Below are 19,716 nucleotides of genomic sequence, written 5' to 3' on the forward strand. Positions count from 1 at the left end.
GCTGGCACTGCAGGAGGGCTGAGCCCCCATGGGATGGGGCTGTGCCACCCCCCTGACACACAGGGGACAGGGACTGCTCTGATTCTGTCAGGGTTGGGGTTTTTTTGTACTATTGCCTTTCTATTTTTAGTTTTCCTATTAAAAATGGTTATTCCTATTCCCATATCTTTGCCTGAGAGCCCCTTAATTTCAAAATTATAATAATTCAGAGGGAGGGGGTTTACAATTTCCATTTCAAGGCAGCCTCCTGCCCTCCTTAGCAGACACCTGTCTTTTCAAACCAGGACATGGGTTCAGCCCCCACATGGGACCTTGGACTGGATTGTCCTTTTGGGTCCCTTCCAACTCAGAATATTCCATAATCTCTGGCCTGGATGGTTTCAGACACGGTCTCAGTTCCTGAGGACATCCTAAACTCCTCTTCTTGCCAGACAGGGCTGGGAATAACTCTGCTCACAGACCACGGGATTTTGGCATAAAAGCTTCATTGGTTGTAGGAAATCAGCATCAATTAGCCAGGAACCTGCTGTGTTAATTGTGAGTGTGTCCCACACACACCCTCCTTGGGGAGGAATTCACTGCCTCCAGAGGGACCTGGCCTCACATGGGATTGTGTCCCTAGTGAGAAACATGAGGCCAGGGACTGAAGCTGCTGTCAGGGACACAGAATTTCTCTGGTGCTCAAACACAGAGCCAGAAAATCAGAAATTACTGACAGCAGGGATGAGGTGAAGGGCTGTACCTGAAAGCCCAGGGTAGCAAACTGAGGACAAGTACTGCTTGTAAAGGCACAAATATCAACTGAATTAAAGATGATGAAGAAGATTAAGCTTTTAGAAAATTGAAGTACTTAAACTTTGAAGCAACTTTAAAAAAAAATAAATAGAAGAAAGCAGTCTATTTACTCAAGGAGCTCTGCTTAGAAGCAATAGGATATTATTAAAACTCACAGCTGTTTCTAGGCCTTGCAAACACACAACCTTCAAACAAACCCACATCCCAGCAGGCATCCCTGAGGTGTTTGGGCCATTTACAACCTTCTCTCCTTGGCAAAGTGACCCCACATTCCCCATATGGTCCAGGCTGTCCCTCAGGCTCTGCTCCCTGCCCACTGGTAGCCTCTGTGAAACTGGGAGTTGGTCTCTAACATGGGAACATTTTTCCAGGCATGCAGCACTGAGGTTTGTTACAGCATCATCTTTTTCTGTTTGAAAACCACCTAAGCAATACTAATTTAGGGATAAGGGAAATAAAAGGGAATATGGCTCAAACTTTCCATTAAATCCCTAGAAGTTTCAGCCTTTACTCACTGTGTTGTCTTTACATAATGAAGTCACACTGCAATTATAAATGAGAGTGACTTGGCTCCGCTTGTTTGTTTTTAACTTGCAATTATTACAAGGTTTATCACTTCTTTATTGCAAGGCCTGGTGAGAGCCAGCACTGCAGCAGCGCCAGGAATGATGAACTTCCTGCAGAATGTACTGGCCTGATGGGGGTGAATCAGAAACTAATTAAACTGGGAGCTGGGTTAAGTGCAAGGGAACTGAACCTCACTCTTGCAAACAAGCAAAATTCTTCCTTTATTGCAAGGATCTTTATTTACAGATCCAGAGTCCTGCTTTCTGAGTACAGCAAAATGGAGGTAGGTCACAATGCTTTTCTTCACCAAGTTTGACTGATGCCAGGCAGGAAGGAATCAGTTCCATCTGCCTCTTGCACTCTCTGCTCCTACCCAATGATTTATTCCTCAGACTTTCCAGGAAACGTGTTATCAGTTCAACAAACACTTTAGCATGTGCCTTACCATAACTGTGTTTAACTTCCACTGCCATGGGACTCAAGTGTGAGCTGAAGACCTTTTCTTCATCACTTTACATTATTTATTATATCATCCTTTCACTTCCCCAGCAAACATCTGGATGTTGCCAAAATGTGCTCGGGTAGAGAGGCAGAGTAGCCCCGGAGGTGGCAAATTAGAGGGGCTGCAGCCAGGCCAGGGCTGGGATGCTCCTGCTGTGAGGAGGGGGCACCCAGGGGCTGTCTTGGCCAGTGTTCTGCAGAGCTGTGGGAACAGGGATGTTAAATCCCTGCAGCCATGGTCAGGGCCCAGAAAAGCACAGGGGCCCGTGGCCCTTGCAGCTCTGCCCAAGGTCGCATCTGGAGTGGAACGGCTCCAAATCATTTTTATGGGTGATAATAAAAATGTGTTACCACATAATCAACACAAAACAGTGGCAACGGTGTCCTTTTCATTAAAACAACATGTTTGAAATGAGCACTCTGCTGATAAATGCTGTAAAAGCTGTAAAGCCATGCACAGGATAATCCAGCATGTGCTGTTATAAATTGACTATATATACTTTGCAGTCATTAAGGCTCAAACCATAGGAACAAGTTTATTTTCCCTGGGCACGAAATGATACAGGTCAGGAAGTCTCCAGACTTGAAATTGCTGAGAAATTCTAGTTTTTATGATTAGGACTGAAAAATGCCCAAAAGAAATAAAGCAGAAAGAGGAGAGGTCTCACATCCGTGAGATCCGCAGAGCCAAGCTAAAGAAGGAGAAGCACAAGGGATTTAGTCACATTCAAAAATCTCAAACTACACACAGCTCTTTCAACAAGGAGTGTCCTCTCACAGCTCACACAGCACAGAGCACAAATGGGCTCCTTACACATTATTGCAATAGCACTGGAGCCATTCATCCACTTTCTGTCACGTTCTGTTTTTCTTAAGGCTGCCATTGCTGTAGTCGGGGGACTTGAGGAGAATTCCCACTTTCATTAAACAAAAAAAAAGAAAGTTTCAAGTCCTCTGAGTAAACTGCTGGAAAATGATACCACAGAGGCTCACAGCCAGAAAGAAAATTAGCAAAATGTGCAGTGTATTAAAGTCTCAGTACTAAAATCTTGGTATTTTCTAGGCAATAGGGTTGAGGTAGAGAGAGGGATAAAATCAAGGGAAGAATGTGTGGTTTTCACAGGGAATCCTCATTGCAAGCAGTGCCCACCTGTGCTGCTGGTACGACTTCCAACACAAAAGTTCTGCCTCCATGAAGAATGGAGGCAGAAAACATCCTCATGCCACCAGATAAATGAAATATGTCTTGCAGCCCTGGATGATGTCACCCTCCAGCCACCAGGGAAGGCAGAGAGGAGGACAATGGTTGCTGCCTGTGGTGCCAGGACAGCAGATCCCTGCAGGACACAAAAAACCCTCCCCTTCCCACCTTGCAATGTGCACTCCGAGTTGAAGGACAGCCTCAACTCAGACTTCTGTCTTTCTGCATGTAAGGAAGGAAAAACTCAAATTAGCCCAATGGCTGTGCTGAACTGGAGCCTCTGGCAAGAGAAGGTTTGTCTCTGGCTCAGACCCAGGTCAGACCCAGCTGGGCTGGGTCAGGAGGCTGGAAGGAACTGAGATGGAGCCACCTCTGCTGCCAACAGCGTGCGGGAGCCGCGCCGGCCGCAGGAGCGCTCAGAACATGGGGACCATCATGGGGACCACTCCTTGTGCATCAGCTGCACTTGATGACAGTTTTTCTGTAAGTATGTGGGTTAATAGGTAGAGGACTAGGCTGCAGATTGCCAGTGCAACCATTAGGGCCTGGTCATGGAATCCTATCAATTCTGCTATGATTGGCAAGGAATTGTCTTGGAAGTGAAGTTGTGAGTGGTTGGCCGTGTTTAGGTAGAGATGTGCTGGGTTTTCACCGGCAATTTAGTCTTGACAAGGCTATGTAATTGTTTTACTAACATCTCTTTATGAGAAAGAAGCATAAGGGAGCAAGGCTCAGGCCCAGCTCCAGAGGCTGTGGGGTCACCCTGGGGCTCCCAGACCCACCAGGCTCCCAGGGCAGGCTCTGGCTCCTGCTCCACTCCCAGGGCTGTGGATCCTGGCTGAGGATCCCGCTCCGCTCCCAGCCCTCCATGGGGACACGAGCGTTGTGTGCCTGGAGCTCAGTCCCAGCTTACTCAACCCACCTCCTCCTTCTCCATTTGCCAGCATAAACTTTCTCAACTTCAGACAAATACCACATTTCTTGCGTCAGATCAAAAGCTCAGGCCAGGGACAATGGAAATGGGAGGACGGTTTTCATCTTCTGGAGATGTTCGGTGTCAGAGGATGTTTTTTGGCTTGTAGTGGCTTTCCAGAACCCTGTTTTTGTTGTTCCCACTCATCAAAAAAAGATTTCACAAAGGCAGCCTCCTCCCATCATCTGTCCTCTGCTCACATTCCTGTAACTAGGTAGGTGTTAGAAACAAGGGAAGAGCAGCTAGGCTTCCAAAGATTTAAAAGTTGATATGACAGGGCTCAGAATGCTTTTTTCTTTGGATAAAAATCCAGATGGATATTATTAATTAATAAACAGGGGATATTTAGTCTCTTGAAGCATTGGTGGAATTAACTCCCTTCCATCCCTCTCTAAAAAGGAGGAGAAGAAACTGCATGAATCCAACTCATCAGCTAAAAATTCCAGTGTAAAGTAAGGTTCCCTTGATCTTGTGGAGACACAAGTTGATTAATAATGGTAAATTACATAACTTGTTGGACAGATCTTTCTTCATAGCAAATTATTTGGCAATATAAGAGTTTTTTAATCATTCATCAAGACAGATCTAAACAGGGAGTTTGACAAAATGTGATGGGGAAGGTCTCTCTCTCAAAGCAAAGTGAGACCTGTGAACAAAGGGCTCCAGAACAGACACAAGTGCTTGGTTTCAAAAGCCAAAAGACATCCAGTAAGTGTCCTGAGGAGCTGGGTGCCCAGAGAATCTGGGTGACTTCAAACTTACAACATCTTAGAGGCTTTGGCCAAAGGGACAAGATTATTAGTACATGGAGAAGTTGCATTGATAAATTATGAGGAAAGCACTAGCTGATGTCATTGTAGTGACCCAGTGCAGAGCAAAAGGTGAGGTTTGTGTCATCAGATAAAGCATGGAAGACAGAAACATGGATAAAGGCTTCCATCAGGTAGCACAGTTCTTGTTCTTTCTACAAAGAGAGCAACCAGATTTCCAAAATCAGGATGGAAAATGCAACTCTTTCCTCAGCAGGTACCTTCTGGAGGGGAATCAGAGCAGAGAAGACACAAAAGCCCAGCTGCCCTTGCAGTTCAGACAAAACACAGGCACTGTTCAGCAGCTCCTCAGACCCTGGAGGCTTTGCCTGAGAGAACAGCTGGAGGGAAGCATTGGCTGTGCTCCACTGAGGCACTGGGGAGCTCCTCTGAACGTGCTCCCCAGTGGGGTTTACTCTGCTGCTGAGACCCCCAGCCTAACACAGGAGCCAGATGTGGAGAGGATCCAGCAATTCTGTACACAAAGCACACAAGGGAGCTCAGAGTGAAATCAGATTCACCATTGTAACACCATATAAAGATGCATGGGAGCTATAACCTTCCACCCTCAAAATCACACAATTCCTCTGCCCCAGGTGTTGCTGAGGCCTCCTGGGGATGTAGGAGCAGCAGGGATGTGAACCCAGCCCAGCCTGAGGTGAATTTAGTCTTGACCAAGTGCCTCCTGTGCCAGCAATGCTTTTGGGATCAGCTCTGCTTCCCCCAGGTGAGGAGGGACCAGCTCAGGGGTTCACCTCAAGCAGGCTCAGGTGCCTTGTGTGCTCTTCTCCTCCACAGAGCTCTAAAAGCTGCTGGGAGAGAGCAGGGCGAGGGAAAAGGTGAGGACATTGGGCCTTTCCTGGCTCACCTTGGTGCATGTTGAAAGAAAAAGGACCCAAAGTTGGTTTTATCTCACAGTGGTACTTTACTTCTGCAGCTCCCATAGAATTTCTGATTAGAATCAAATGGAAATTTGAATGTTTGGACACTGAATTCCAAAAGGATCTGAGCACATCCCTTGGGCTCCTCACACACCTCCCTTGACAAAGCCTACTCTTCATCCACAAATGTATTTCTCTTTAAAAATCCAAGCTTGTAAACAGTGTTCCCAGGTATTAAACACACCAAAAGTATCTCCTAATGCAGACATTGGATTTGCTTGGCAAACTTGAGTTGCGTGTCAGGAAAAGAGAATTTTCCAAAGTTATTTTATGAAAATATTAAATCCATTTGACTAAAAAAGCCAAACTTGTAACAAAAAGACTTTGTGGGAGGGAATGGTGGATGAGGAGGCCTTTGCAGCCTTTTTGTTGTTCTGGCAAACGATTTCCAGCATTGGCCAAACACATGGAACAGTCTTAGGGGACAGACTCAGACTGCTCCTTCAATCCAACAGTGATAAGAAATAAGGTCCAAAAATCACTAGACTTTAGGAGGAAAGGATTTTAACCATCATTCTGAAAGACAGCAGGATGCCTAAATGAGAGAAGGGTCAGTACCCAAAGTGCCTCATCATCAGGATTATTGCAGAGCAGCTAAAAAGCAAGAGATGGATGCAAAGTTACACAAAATTCAGTTTGCCACCCAGTTTTGATTCATGGTTCCTTCTTGTAAGAATCAGTTAGGAAGTTGCATTTTATTCTTAGGGATATTTGAGTCATTAAGTTACTCAAAACTCAGCATTAAATTAGAAATTTTACAGGGATTGATTCCATGTTGTTACTGCTACCAGAAACCAGCCAGTTATTATAGCAACCTGTGAAACAACCCAAATTCTCCTTAAATTCAGTGTGTACTGCTGGAGCTGGAGAAACAGATTCTGCACAGAGCCATTAGGAAACCTTAGGGACTAATAATAATAATAATAATAATAATAATAATAATAATAATAATAACAATACCTTCCTGTTCAGAAAGGAAAGGAAATACCTGCTCATAGCTATCACATACAGAACATGGAAAATCCATGGAAGTCCTTGAAGTATCAAGCAACTGCTCACGTCCACCCTGCAGGGCCAGCAGCAGCCTCACAGCCAGGCAGTTCTGGTTCCCCTCCCAATCTCTCTGCCATGTCACAGCACCATGAAACATTTGCTATCTTCCAAATATTCCTCCCCTACAGCAGGGAATTGTTTTATTGTCTATCAGAGAAAGGAAAGACAAACCCCATAAAACATCCCAGACAGCTGCCAGTATTTAATGTAACTGCCTGGGAGAAGAGGGAAATACAGAAACATTTCATACAATGATCACATTAAAATTCCAAGTTATGATCTTTTGCCATTCAAAGACAAGGTAGTGAAGGTGCTGTTGGTGATCTCTCCTAAATTAATGGGCTGATTTCAGAAAAATAGCAATGAATTGATCAAATTCTTTGCACTCTACAAAGATTTTCTTTAAAACCTTTCAGAATCTTCTGTGTGGGGGATCACATTACAAGGGCTGTTTTCATGCAAAAACTATGCATGTCATTTATCAATCACACAATGAATCAATCAGACACTGGATATGTAATGCTATCTCCAGGCATTAAAGCTGGAAGTGAAATGCCACGAGCTTCACAAGAGCTGTGTCAGGAGATAAGGCTGGCTTAGATCAGCTCAGATCAAGCACTGCACTCCAACTCCAGCCCAAACCTGGGATTAATACTGCCCAGAGCTCTGTGGTGGTGCTTATTTAGAGAAAATGGGAGAGAAAAATGAGCAGGAATTTGTGTGCAGCTGCTTGCAGCCCTGCCTGCAAATCTGCCAGCTCCACTTCCATCCCTGCCTGCAGCTCTGCTCCCCTTCCATCCCTGCCTGCATTCCTTCCAGCCCTGCTCCCTTTCCAGCCCTTTCTGCCATGGGCAATGCTGTCACTCCCCAGGTTTGTCTGGGCTCAGTCCTGTGACACAGGAGGGCAGCACCAGGCTCAGGAAACCCAGGAAAGGCTGAACACACTTCCACTAAGGGGCTGTGCTGGCTTAAGTGAAACTTTGCTATGAAATAAAAGCAGGGTTTGCTCTTTGGGAAACCTTTGCTATGAAATAAAAGCAGGATTTGCTCTTTGGGAAATCTTTGCTATGAAATAAAAGCATGGTTTGCTCTTTGGGAAGCCTTTGCTATGAAATAAAAGCAGGGTTTGCTCTTTGGGAAGCCTTTGCTATGAAATAAAAGCAGGGTTTGCTCTTTGGGAAATCTTTGCTATGAAATAAAAGCATGGTTTGCTCTTTGGGAAGCCTTTGCTATGAAATAAAAGCAGGGTTTGCTCTGCCATCCCACCAGTGAGGCTCTCATGGGGTCAGGAGTATTGGGGGGTGTAAAATAAGATGTCACAGGAGAGAAAAGCTGGTTGGCATGTTGGGGCTTGGGGAGGAGGCACTTTTCCTCCAGTCTACACCATTTCTTGTTCTGGAGCCCAGGGTGGTCACCATCCTCCCTGGCACAGGTCCTGTGCTCTGTGCATTTCCAGCTCAGCACCATCAGTCAAGCTCAGAACTCTGGCACTCAGTGGTCTGGTGAGCACATGAGCTCCATCCTGGGGGGACAAGGTGGTAGCTGGAAACAGGGGATGAGGATGGAGCCTGATTCCATCTGCCTTCACCTCCCTGCCTGCAGAAACCCCTCCTGCAGGCACAAGGACATCCTGGGGCAGCACAGGAAGGTGTGAGGCACCTGAAGAGTTGGTGGTGCTGCAGTTGAGCCATGGCTCAGCCTCTCTCCTCCCCAAGGGCAATAAAAGCACTGGTCCCTAATGAGTCATTTTTCATTCCATTTGCTCTGTGTTTATTTTTGCTTCTCACCTTCTGATCCAACTCTCATATTACTAAAATCAGAGGGTTACTTTTATTACCTCATTTGGACACTGATCTTACAATTTGGATGAACCAGCTCAGCCTTGTAATAGGAAAGATGAGACCATTGCTGGTTTTATCCCCAGTTTTAGGGGGGCTGCAATAAAAGCTGAAGAGGAGTCAGGAAAGAAGAAAACTCAAGCTGGTTTTCCCCTTGCCATCCCCTGAGCTCACCTTGGTCATTCTGGGCTGAAATTCAAAAGAGCAAAAGCAGCAAAGTGCCTCAATTTCAGCTCCCTCCAGAGGGAGCAGCACTGTGGCAGGAAAATCCAGCTCTGCTTGTGGGGAAGATGAAATTCCACATCTGCTTTTGCAGAAAAAACCTGCAAAAATCCAGTGGGAAACAGCCTCTGGCACTGGCAGAGAAGTGTGTGCCCATCCCACCCTTACTGTGCTCCTCAAAACAGCTTCAGGTTGTTGTGGTGAAATGGGACATTACAAGAAGATGGACATTACAGTATGGACAGCTGAGAGACAACTTCACATCCAGACCATCCAGCAAAACAGGGATCTTCCTCCAAAATCCAGAGCAGGAATGCAGACACCACCAAACAAACATAAGCACCTTTAAATGATGCTGGCTATTGTTGAATAATAACAACTGAGTTCATTAGATTGCTACAGAGATCAAACTGAACTTAAATTAACCTTGAAAAAAGGGGGAATCAGCACATTTCTCCTGTGTACAGCACCAGCAGTCGTGTGCTGTTGCTTCACTCTCTGTTTCATTGCTACAGTCAATTTTTGCAAAGCATCCACAGCTTTTCAAACAAAGTGGAAGCCAAAAGATTGATAAGGACCTTGCTGGGCTGTGCTGCAGAAGGTCTCCTTGCAGACACATGGTCTTTAGTACTTCAAAAAGCAAGGCAATAACTCATTTTCCTCTGGAAAAGTGAACCCTTTTGATGAGCCTTGCTCCCAGCTTGGGTCTGTGTGGGAGCAGGGGAAAGTCAGGAGGAAAACCATCACAGCCACAGCACCCACTGCCTGACTGCAGCACTAAATCAGAGACACAGCACGCTCTGCCTGGCTTCCCAAAGGGGTCTGGGCAGGTGGAACCTCCTTCCCCCTCCCCAGAGTCCTGCCAGGCCCCAGCTGAGCTGCCATCAGCCTTTACACGTTGTTACCTGTGCAAACCCAGGGCACTGGGGATGTTTCCCTGTCTGCTCTGGGCTGCCCTGACCCCCAGGGCAGCACTGACTTTGACCCTCATCCATGGAGAAAGTTTCCTAAACTCCAGAATAGACTAAAATCCACAGAAATGTGAAGTAGATTATAGAGAGTAGTGTAGGTGTATCACTTAGTTGGGAAATTGAGGCTTTGGGATTTTTAGTGTGTTGTGAATGGAAGCAAGATGGAGGGCACAGGGTGTCATCCTGGGCTTCTTCTTCCTTCTTCTGAATGGGTTTGGGTGGCATTTTGTATTTGGGTGAAAAAGTCCCCATTGTGGCCTTTTGGGGATCAGTTATTGGGTTAAAAAGGGAAATAATCTAGGTGTCAGTTCTGAATTGGATAGTTTAGCTTTAAAAGACCTTGTAGCAAGAGATTGTTGGCCATTTCTGTGGTGCTTTTCCAGCGTGCTGAGCCTGGTGTGGACAGCGTGCAAAACTCTAGATAAGATAACAATGAACAAGAACCTGAAGACTGAAAAGATCCAGTGCATTTCTCTTTCCTCATGCAAAACCACTCCAGGAGGGTCAGGGGAGCCCCCTGGGAGGGCCCAGCCAGAGTCCCAGAAGTGAAGGAATCAGGAACAGGAACCAAACAGTTCCCACAGCAGTGGTGAGCAGCACAAGGCAGCAGAGGGGGCAGTGATGGCAGGACAGGCAGGACAGGCAGGACAGGCAGGACAGGCAGGACAGCCTCTGCTTGTCCTTCTCCAGTCAGCCAGACAGAGAAAATCTTGGACAGCAAAGAAATGTCCAGCCTGGGAGGGAAGGGCTGATTCCCATCTCTCTGAGGCCAGGCCTGTGGCTCCCTTGCACTCAGGATTGCACACACAGGGGTCCCTCTGTCCTGTCCCTCTGTCCTGCCCTGCCAGAGGGCCCCCAGTGCCAGCCCCTGCTGCTCAGACAAACAGCCCAGCTCCCTGTGGTCCTTTGCACTACACCAGTTTTTTTCCACTGGAACAATCCTGTTCCCCAGAACTTCATTCCCCCCACCCCTTCATTTTCCTGTAGTGAAATAAAACTGGGAAGGCTTTGAGGAGGCTCCAGACTTCATTTCAGCACAAACAATTCCCAAATTACTATAATATCATGTACTGGCCTCAAAAACACCACACAACCACCACCTCCCTCCACAAAGGTTTCTCCCTAAATTCTTTTATGTCATTGATAAGCATCAGTTAATGAATAATAACAGCAGTAAATGCCTAAAAGGGACCAAAGCATGATAAGTAGCAGCCAGGAGTGGGCTGTCACAGGAGGGACCACAGATCAAAGGGGAATGCTGACTCAGCTGCTTTGTTGCTAGACTGGAACAATTTATCTGAATCCCAGTAGGTAGAAATTAAAACTATTTGTAAGGAAAAAAAACAACAATGTGAAGGTCTCCCCCTAATATTTGTCTCCACTAAACTATGCATGAGAGCCTCCCACCCTTCAGAAAAAGGGATAAAAAGAGCAGGACTGGATTGCACTTGAAGAAATACAGCAGGGCAGAGGGAGGGCAGGTGGGACAGGCAAACAGTGACAAATAAACATGATGGCAACACATGTTTATGTGTTAATAATCATAAATAATAATAAACATGTTACATGGCAAGGTATTTCTGAGGTCTGAGCAGTATTTTGGAGGAGCTGGGCTGAGGCAGGGATGCAGCCACATGGGAAGGGGAAGGGAAGGAGCAGGGCTAAAGGCAAACAGTGCCTCATGTTCTAGGGCACAGCCACTGCCATGGAGAGAGGAAGAGGCACTGATCAATCCAGGGCAGCCAACTCAATGTGGTTTTCAGCAGAAACTCTTGGAAATGATGGTGGAACAGGAGAGTAAAGGCAGCTCCTTACCTTGGCCTCCAGCGTGTTCAGCCTCTCACTCATGTCAGCCAGCCTGGTGCAGTTCATGCACTCTAGAGAGAACAAAACACAGTCATGTCACAGAGAGAACAAAACACAGTCATGTCACACTGCCAGCTGCTCTGTGTGCTCACCCACAGCTCCAGGCTGAGCCCTTTATCCAGGGCTCATGGAAAAGTGAGTCAAGATCAGTTATGGAGCAAAATAAATATTCAAATCCAGTGCACGGGTCACCAGCCACGTTACATGAACCTTGTTTGGGGATGTTCAGTGAGGCAGAGTGTGAAATGAAGGTCCCAAAATGCAAAAGGTAGATGAAATAAAAATCAGTTTTGAGACTTTTCATGCTGCCAACCAGCATGACCTGCTGTCATAGGCAGAGACACTTGTCCTGGCACTGGTGCAGGCTGGTGTGGCACCTGCTCCCACCTCACTGACCAGGCTGCACAACCTCCACACCCTTTAATACTCTCCCCTCTTCTATTTTCCTGCTTAAATACCAAGGAAAGCAATGAATACACAAAATACCCATCTCTGTGGAGTCCTGCTCCATCCCTGGGCTCCCAGGGATGTTACCACTCCCAACAAATGAGACAGAGCATCCATCTCAGTGACAGCCAGGAAACCCAAGGCAGATCCCAGGGCTGATGCAGCCCAGAGCTGCAGCATGAAGTGGTTTCCATCTCCCTTTGCTGCAGAGGAGCAGCAGACAGTGAGCAGCCACCAAAGGAGTCCTGAGAGGAGCCTCAGTGAGAACAAGCACTGCCAGAAGGAGCTCTGAGTGCAGGTTAAAGAGGCTGCTCCCTCCAAAGGTCATTCCTTATCTAAACACAAGGCCTGCTGCTTCACCTCTGGCTTCATCTCAGCAGTTTTGAAGTGAGTGAAGGAGGATTAAGCCCTGAACAGAGATTTAATCAACAAGGTGCTTTCCCAGTGCTTTGCAGCAAGGTGGAACTGCCCATTCCCAGCTCTCAGAGAAGCTTTCCATGCTGGACCCTCACCTCTCATGACTTCTGAAGCCCAGCAGCTCTCAAAAAGGGAAAACTATTTACAGCATGGAGCATTTCAGAGGATAAAGCATCCATATTGAGGTTATGAATCACAGCTCATGTCCCATAGAGCAGAAACACATCTCTGTGTGTGTGTTTTGTGTTCCTTAAGGGCCAGAGTCTTTCATTGACTCAGTTTCCATTGACTGACCATGGAAGTATGGCACAGACACATTTTATGAAAAATCCTTTCCTTAGGATTTTTCCTCCTGAGAAGCTGAGAGGCCTCAGGAACAAAATGCAAGCAAGGGTTATCTGCTGCTGTGGAATGCAACAGGTGCATCTGTGACTGGTCTCATGTGGTTGTTTCTAATTAATGGCCAATCACAGTCAGCTGGCTCAGACTCTGTCTGAGACACAAGCTTTTGTTATTCATTCCATTCCTTTTCTATTCTTAGCCAGCCTTCTGATGAAATCCTTTCTTGTATTCTTTTAGTATAGTTTTAATATGATATATATCATAAAATAATAAATCAGCCTTCTGAAACATGGAGTCAGATCCTCATCCTCAGACCCCTGTGAACACCATCACAGAATTATTTAACCCTGCTGCTCCCATAGGGCTGGGAATGTTGTCCTGTAGTTCCTGAGCCCCTACAGACTGCTCATGTGCAGCTGAGGCTGCAGTGATGCAGAGGATGGTGGGGAAACCCAAAAGTTCCCTATGGCACGGAATGGGTGAACATGGATTCTGCCCTGAGGGAACACCCCAACCCCAGGGCTCTGCTGTCCTCCCTAACAAGATTTGTCCCCTGTTGCACAAGGCCCCCCAGGGCACCTCTCCAGTCTCCATCCCCAGTCTCTTGCTGGCTTTGTGGAGAACATTGCATGCCCTGGTGGCTCTCAGCCATGCAAAGATTTGAGTGCGTGGCTTGGAAGAACAGGAAGCTGGGTTATTCCACCCTGGTGATTTACAGGCTAAAAAGATTTTTTGAGTGCTAACAGCAACCCATTGCATCCACTTTCCAAAGGAATTCTCACACTGGCTCTCTGTGAGGAGCTGTGCAGCTTCCCAAAGGAGCCAGACATAGATTTTCCACCTCATAATATACAACATTTTGCAGAAAAAGCATCTGATGCTTCAGGAACACTCAGATGGAGGGATTTCCTCACAGGTCAATACTGACATGGACTTTCTTTTATTTTTATTTTCTGTAATAGATCTTGGGCAATCTCTTTTGGCTTGAATTAACCCATGAATATGCAAGTGCCATAAGTGCACTGTCCTTTGGGGAAGGAAATGGGTGAGGCTTGTTTGGTCTGGATCTGCTTGTGGTGTGTGAAACAGGGAATTGGTTTCTGTATGGAAACTGGCTTCAGGGTCTTGATCTTGCTCATCCCCACAGAAAGATAAGAGGGAATAAATCCAGTGCTCCCAGGAGCCAAAAGAGGCACCAGATGTGTTACAGAGCAAATAAAACACAGAGTCCTATTCTCACTTCTGCTGGCTTGCACATATTAGTAACTCCCACAGGTTTAGAGAGACTGACTTGAATTGCCTGAAAACCATCTCTGAGATGGACTGACCACTTCAGGTCCCTCTGGAGAGCTCAGCTCATTAAAAAGGGGGTTTGTACCACCCCTGTGCACAGGGGTGAATCAACCAGGGGAAGGACAGGCTTCAGGGACAGCACCAGTCCAGCAGCTCTCTCTGCTCTTGAGGAGTGTCTCAAAGAGCCCTCTCAGGTGCATTTGCAACAGGAAGGGTTTGGTTTAAATGGACAAAGTGACAGAAGAGGAGGTAAACCAGCAGTGTCACTGCATGTGATATTTGTACTAATATGATCTTCATGTCAGTGATGTTGAAACAGGCAGAAAACACAGCCTGGCTCAGAAATAGAACTACTTAAGTTCAGGCTGGATTTGATCTCTGATCCTTTCTGTTGTGAAATGCCTGGAAACCCAGATCCACACCCAAGGTACTTAGACTGGGCCCAAAAGACATTTAAATAATCCAGAAAGTGGATATCCTCATGCAAAAGACCTTACTAAGGCAAGAGTCCTGCCAACAAATCCATGTGACATTTATTTATCTGACCAACAGGCAGACAAGGCTTTTGAAGGCAGAGATGAATGCTCAGGGCTGCAGTGTCAGACACTCCATCCAAAGCTCCCTCACAGCACACCAGGGACTGTCCAGGGGCTGGAATCCACAGCTGTCCTTGCAGAAAGACTGAGAATGGTGGTGACAAATCAAGCTAATAAATATCTTCCCTAAGCACGTTGCTCTGAAGTATTTAGTGTCTGATCTTGATGGTTGCTGGTTCCAAGGCTGGGACTGTGAAGCTGAATTTTCTGATCAGGGTGGAAGCAATCTGTGTTATTTAGAAGAGCTTGAGAATCTCACATCATTATTTCTCATGGAACAAATATAACACTGGGGCAAATGCACACACTCTCTGACCTGGGACTGCAGAGCAGACGCTTTCCATATCTGCAGAAATCCATCACTTGTTGCTACACAGAACCACAGTTTATTTCTCTTCTATTCCTAGTTGGCAGATTTGTATTTTTCCAGCTAAACTCTGAGAAAGGAGTTGTGATTTCACTCTGTGAATCCCAACCTCAAAACACATGGTAGGATTTGTTTTAGAAATATTCCAGCAGGGAGGATAAATAATTGAGATAATGAACATGAGACAGTACCAGCATATCCTGTGACACCCAGTCTGTCTCCACAACAGACTGTCCCAGCACATCTCTCCTTTCCCATTCCTCCTTTCAGCTGGGATGCAACTGCAGGGATGGAAAATTCTAATGCAGAGAAGAGATGGAAGACTTCACATGCTGGAAAATAACAACCCAGATACTCTGTACCAGCTGTGACCCCCTTAACCCCGACACAAAGGTTGATATTTCAACCCATCTTTGATTAAAGATCAGCCTCTAGTGCTGAAGCTTTGCCAACAGGAGATGATCTGAGCTCTCCAGATCTGTGCTGAGCTTCCAGTCTGGATACACCCCTGAGAGTGACCTAAAGCAGAGAGTGATGACTTCAGGTCCTTGTTAACCTGGCACTCCTGCTCTGTTAACCTGGAATTCCTGCTCTGTTAACCTGGCACTCCTGCTCTGTTAACCTGGAATTCCTGCTTTGTTAACCTGGCACTCCTGCTCTGCATAATTTCATTATTAAATAGTTGCACGCTTCAGCTTCTCAAGCCTGAAAGCCCCACAAGTCTTCAAACTCCTCACTCAATTCCTAACAAGAACAGTGTGGTAACAGCCTGATACCACCAGGGCTCTGATGATTTCAGCACAGTTATCACAGTGGCACTGAGGGCAGTAAAAGAACCAGCCCAGCTTTCAGCATGGGGCCACAGGTCAGTTTTGTGTGAAAAGGCAAAGAAACCTCCTGGCACCTCTGCCCCATTTCTCAGCTCTGACAGCCCACACTTATTTGTACACCCAGAGTCTCTGCAGAATATTAAAAGAGCTTTTGGTTTCCCTACAGCCAGATGCTCAGTAGATATAAATTGCACAGCTCAACTGAAGTCAAGGGATCAAGGCTCTGTCTCTCTTTTTCTTGATGGATTGCTCCAAAATTTGTGTTTCAGAGGGGAGGCAGAGGAGGTGGTTTATAGCATATGAAAGGGGGGAGAATTCTGGAATCACAAAGCCTTTGTTTAAACAAATAAAGTCTTTGCAGCCAGTTTTTTTTCAAGACCATATTTTGCTATTACAAGAAACTTCAACCTTGCAGTGCAATGGGGCATAGCACACAGGCAGGCTCAGGGACTGAGAATCACATCTGCAGCTCATGCTTCAACCTGCTCAGACTCCAAACAACACACTTCCCCCCTCCCAGGATCACTTTCCTTTCATCCATTGTTAGCTTAATGTACAGGCTCCAAGGTCAAAGGATGAAAAAGGATCAAATGTAACATATAGGCAGAGGAAAAAATAATTTTTTTTTTGTGCCACAACTTGCCTGGCAGCTCTTCCCTCTCCATCTGATCTAGTCCAGCACTTCCATTGCATGGCCATGCACAAAGAGGACAGGCTGAGTGGTCCCCAGGGCAGGGCAGCAAACCAGAGCTGCCAACAGCCCATGGTGGAGCCCTGGAAGGCAACAGCAGCTCCACAGAACTGAACACAACAGCTCTGAGTGAGCAGCAACTGCAGCATCAGCTCCTGCAGCAGCACAGCCACGGCTCTGCCCTGACAAATCAGTGACGCAGCTCGAGAAGGTCCAGCTGGAAGAACATTTTGTCTGTCAGTGTAAGCAGGAGAGGAGCTTTTCTCAGCAGACACCTTCACCCAGGACAAGTTCAGAGCAGCCTCTGAGTGAATCTGGAAGAACTCAGCTAAATTCACCCAGTGCACCATGTTTCTCTGCAAAGAGATGAACTCAAAACTCCCAAGGGAAATAGGAAGCACCATTAACTCAGTGAGCACCCAGGATCTCATGCACTGATGTTTTATTTGACACTCTTGAGAGAAACCACCAGACCACTGACCCCTCCATCCCCTTACTGCCACACACATATGGACATTTTAGCCAGAAAAAGAACAGTGACACTTTCTGACACTGCCACAGGAGGAATTTCAAGTCAAATTCCACAGCAGAAATATGAACACAGATCTTCTGTGCCTACCTAGGTGGCCCTCAGCTGGGGGACAGCCAGCCTGGGCCTGCATCTCCACCTCTCTTTAATTTGTCTGATTTGACCCTTCCAGCCTTTTTACATGGTTACTGAGTTTCCTTAAGTAGTTTATGTTCTGGCCCTTTGCAAAAGCTTTCGCCAGTGCCTGTGAAGGATAGCAGGCCCAAGCCATAAATCACAGCCAACCTGGGATCTGTTTTTTCAACACATTTCCTCTAATGAGAGTCAGATGTTGGCTAGATAGGCTTTATTAATTGTGCTTGTTTAGAACAGGCTGTGTGTGACTGGGTTTGAGCACGTGAAAGGCAGAGGGCTGACAGCAGGCAGGGAGGGGATGGACACCTCTGTCACCCAGTAGCCTCTGGCCTGAGGAGAAAAGGCTCAGGAATCAAAGGGAGGGAAGGGCTCTGACCCTGGCCACAGCTCCAGTCCCAGTAAAGCCAGAGCAGGAGCTGTTTCTGCAAGGGGAAGCTCTCTGAGTTTTGTTTAGTGTAGGATCATTAAGACTCCACTGCTCTGTTTTTACTGCCCTGATATTTATTTGCTGTGTGCATTGTAAACCACAGAATATCCTGAGCTGGAAGGGACTCAAAGATCATCCAGTGCAGCCCCTGGCCCTGCACAGACACCCCAACAATCCCACCCTGGGCATCCCTGGAGTGCTGTCCAAGCTCTCCTGGAGCTCTGGCAGCCCTGGGGCTGTGCCCAATCCCTGGCAGTGCCAGTGCCCAGGGGGAAGAACCTTTCCTGATACCCCTGACACAGCTCCAGGCCATTCCCTCAGATGTTGTCACTGGTCAGCAGAGAGGAGAGATCAGTGCCTGTCCCTCCTCTCCCTCTTTGACAAAGGCAGTGGCAAGGGAAGGACCCCCCAGAGCTGGCAGAGCCCTGGTGCTGGGACAGAAAGGTCAAATCACCCAGCCCAGGGAGGAGCTGTGCACTCCGTGCCTCTTCTCCCCAGCACTTCCCATGGCCAGCTGCACCAAATCTCTGTTCTGGCAAAATTTACAGGCTCCAACCTGGCCACAGCCTCACCTTCCATCCTGCATTTGTACACCACCTCTGTTCACTCAAGAGTGGAACTCTGATCCTTTGGGGTCCTTCCTGCTCAGACCATTCTGGGATCCAGGTTTCCACCCTGCATTTACAGTTCTCTTCACTCAAGAGTGGGACTCAGTGATCCTTCAGGGTCCCTTCCTGCTCAGACCATTCTGGGATCCAGGTTCCACTCTGGGACTGGCAGAGCCCCACAACACGTCCCTCAGCCTGGTCATCAGCACAATTAAAACATGTCCCACATCAGGAACCTGGAGCTCAGAGCAACTTAAAGATGTTCTCTTTGATCAAAGAGGGTTTGTTCTTTCCCACAGTTTTCACATCAGGATTTTGCAGGCTGGAATGTTTTATCTTCACCTGGAAATTGTGAGTTATTAGGTTGCCTATCAATATGAAACAGAACACCTCCAGAATATTTCTGCCTTTTTACCTTCATTCCAGATAATTCACCATCTCTGCTACGAGACCCCAATCACTGCCAAAATTCCCCCATTTGTAATGTCTCTCATATCTCTATTATAACAACCCTTACCCTTAACTTTACTGGCTATCTTTAAAAAGCAGCTCAGATTTCCTTTCTTATGAGAACTGCTATCTGATCCTTTTCCTCTTGTAAAGTGTTCATACTTCATTTTCATGTCTACTTTCTTCTTTTCCTTCTTAAAGAGGAAAAGGCTTTTTTCTTTTTCATAAACAAATAATAAATGTTTTTTCATTATCATGACATTCAGTGAATTTGAAATGTTTGTAAGAAAAACCTCAGCAAAACTGAGTGAAAAGAAAGTTTATCACAAAATACAAATTACTCCAAGTTGTTGGAGTAAAAACTACTATTCAAGAAGCTACACAAAATTTGGTACATTGTTTCAAGTGAAAAAAAATAGGTGCAATTTTTAAAAGTTTTGCAGTATTATCTCTAGGGGTTTTTAATTAAATTATTTTTCATACCTTCTGAATTAAATGTTTCAGTCTTAAGTTTTGAATAGCATTTTTATCAAATCTCACTTAAATTAAAAATAAATGACACATTAAATAGTCTTAAGTGAAAGTAAATTGTTTAGTTTGGGTCAAAAGAAACAATTCTGGTTGACCCAAACCCATATTTTAGTTACTACACTGTGTCAAAACCTTAAAATTTTCCATTTCAGATTCTCCCAAATCTTTTTGCTTTCCAATTTTTTTTGATTTGGCAAATCAAGCCCAAACCCCTCCATTATACCCAGGTCTATTCTTAAACAGCTCACATCACTCACATTGTTTTATTTAAGATTTCACACATGCACACTCCCACCCCAGTCACTAATTTTATCCA

General features: G+C 46.1%; 1 protein-coding gene across 5 annotated transcripts in view; it reads right to left on the reverse strand.

Moving 5' to 3' along the window:
* COL26A1 (collagen type XXVI alpha 1 chain) overlaps positions 1-19,716 on the reverse strand; it is a 174,033-nt gene that overhangs the window by 34,928 nt on the left and 119,389 nt on the right. For all 5 annotated transcript variants that reach the window (XM_077188744.1, XM_077188741.1, XM_077188743.1 and 2 more), the window contains exon 4: positions 11,687-11,748. In XM_077188744.1, the coding sequence (XP_077044859.1) occupies positions 11,687-11,748 (62 nt within the window). The remainder of the gene's footprint in view (positions 1-11,686; positions 11,749-19,716) is intronic.

The sequence above is a fragment of the Agelaius phoeniceus genome, chromosome 20, assembly GCF_051311805.1.
Source record: "Agelaius phoeniceus isolate bAgePho1 chromosome 20, bAgePho1.hap1, whole genome shotgun sequence".
Classification (NCBI taxonomy): Eukaryota; Metazoa; Chordata; class Aves; order Passeriformes; family Icteridae; genus Agelaius; species Agelaius phoeniceus.